The 1,255-nt window shown below is 58.1% G+C and overlaps 1 protein-coding gene across 1 annotated transcript in view; it reads left to right on the forward strand.

Annotated features, from left to right (window-relative positions):
* BCL11A (BAF chromatin remodeling complex subunit BCL11A) overlaps positions 1 to 1,245 on the forward strand; it is a 61,146-nt gene extending 59,901 nt beyond the window's left edge. Inside the window, exon 4 of the mRNA XM_029961639.1 lies at positions 4 to 1,245. Within this exon, the coding sequence (XP_029817499.1) occupies positions 4 to 967 (964 nt within the window). The 3' untranslated portion in view covers positions 968 to 1,245. The remainder of the gene's footprint in view (positions 1 to 3) is intronic.
* Positions 1,246 to 1,255: the final 10 nt, after the last annotated feature.

A 1,255-nucleotide genomic window follows, 5' to 3' on the forward strand; every position in this document is an offset into this window, starting at 1 on the left:
CAGGCCGGACTATGGCTTCGGAATGAGCCTGGAGGCGGCCCGCCACCACGAGAACAGCTCGCGGGCCGGCGAGGAGGGCCGGTCGATGCCGGACGTCATGCAGGGCATGGTCTTGAGCTCCATGCAGCACTTCAGCGAGGCCTTCCACCAGGTCCTGGGGGAGAAACACAAGCGGGGCCACCTCCCCGAGCCTGAGGTGCACAGGGACACTTGCGACGAAGACTCGGTGGCCGGCGAGTCCGACCGCATCGACGAGGGTGCGGTCAACGGCCGGGGCTGCTCCCCGGGGGAGTCCGCCTCGGGAGGCCTGTCCAAAAAGCTGCTGCTGGGTAGCCCCAGCTCCCTGAGCCCCTTCTCCAAACGCATCAAGCTGGAGAAGGAGTTCGACCTGCCGGCCGCCGCCATGCCCAACACCGAGAACGTTTACTCCCAGTGGCTGGCGGGCTACGCCGCCTCCCGGCAGCTGAAGGACCCCTTCCTCAGCTTCGGCGACTCCCGACAATCGCCCTTCGCCTCCTCCTCCGAGCACTCCTCGGAGAACGGCAGCCTGCGCTTCTCCACGCCGCCGGGCGAGCTGGACGGAGGGATCTCAGGCCGCAGCGGCACGGGAAGCGGAGGGAGCACCCCCCATATTAGTGGCCCGGGCCCTGGCAGGCCCAGCTCAAAAGAGGGCAGACGCAGCGACACTTGTGAGTACTGTGGGAAGGTCTTCAAGAACTGTAGTAATCTCACCGTCCACAGACGGAGCCACACGGGCGAGAGGCCGTATAAGTGTGAGCTTTGCAACTACGCCTGCGCCCAGAGTAGCAAGCTCACCCGGCACATGAAAACACACGGGCAGGTGGGAAAGGACGTTTACAAATGCGAGATTTGTAAGATGCCTTTTAGCGTGTACAGTACCCTGGAGAAACACATGAAAAAATGGCACAGTGATCGAGTCTTGAATAACGAGATAAAAACTGAATAGAGGTATATTCGTACCCCCCCCCTCCCCATCCACCCCCGTCCCTAACCCATCCCGCATCCCCGTAGAGGTTTTCTAGTCCCTTGTGATGGAAGTCATGGAAGCTAAGGATATTCGGAAAGTGCTTGTCACCAGCACACCCTGTTTATTTTCTTTTTGTTCTCACCGTTTGAATGCATGATCTGTATCGGGGCAATACTATTGCATTTTACGCAAACTTTGAGCCTTTCTCTTGTGCAATAATTTACATGTTGTGTATGTTGGGTTTTTTTTTTCTTTATTTTGGGTTTT

This window comes from Manacus vitellinus, unplaced genomic scaffold (assembly GCF_001715985.3).
Source record: "Manacus vitellinus isolate BGI_N305 unplaced genomic scaffold, ASM171598v3 scaffold_38_pilon, whole genome shotgun sequence".
NCBI classification, from domain to species: Eukaryota; Metazoa; Chordata; class Aves; order Passeriformes; family Pipridae; genus Manacus; species Manacus vitellinus.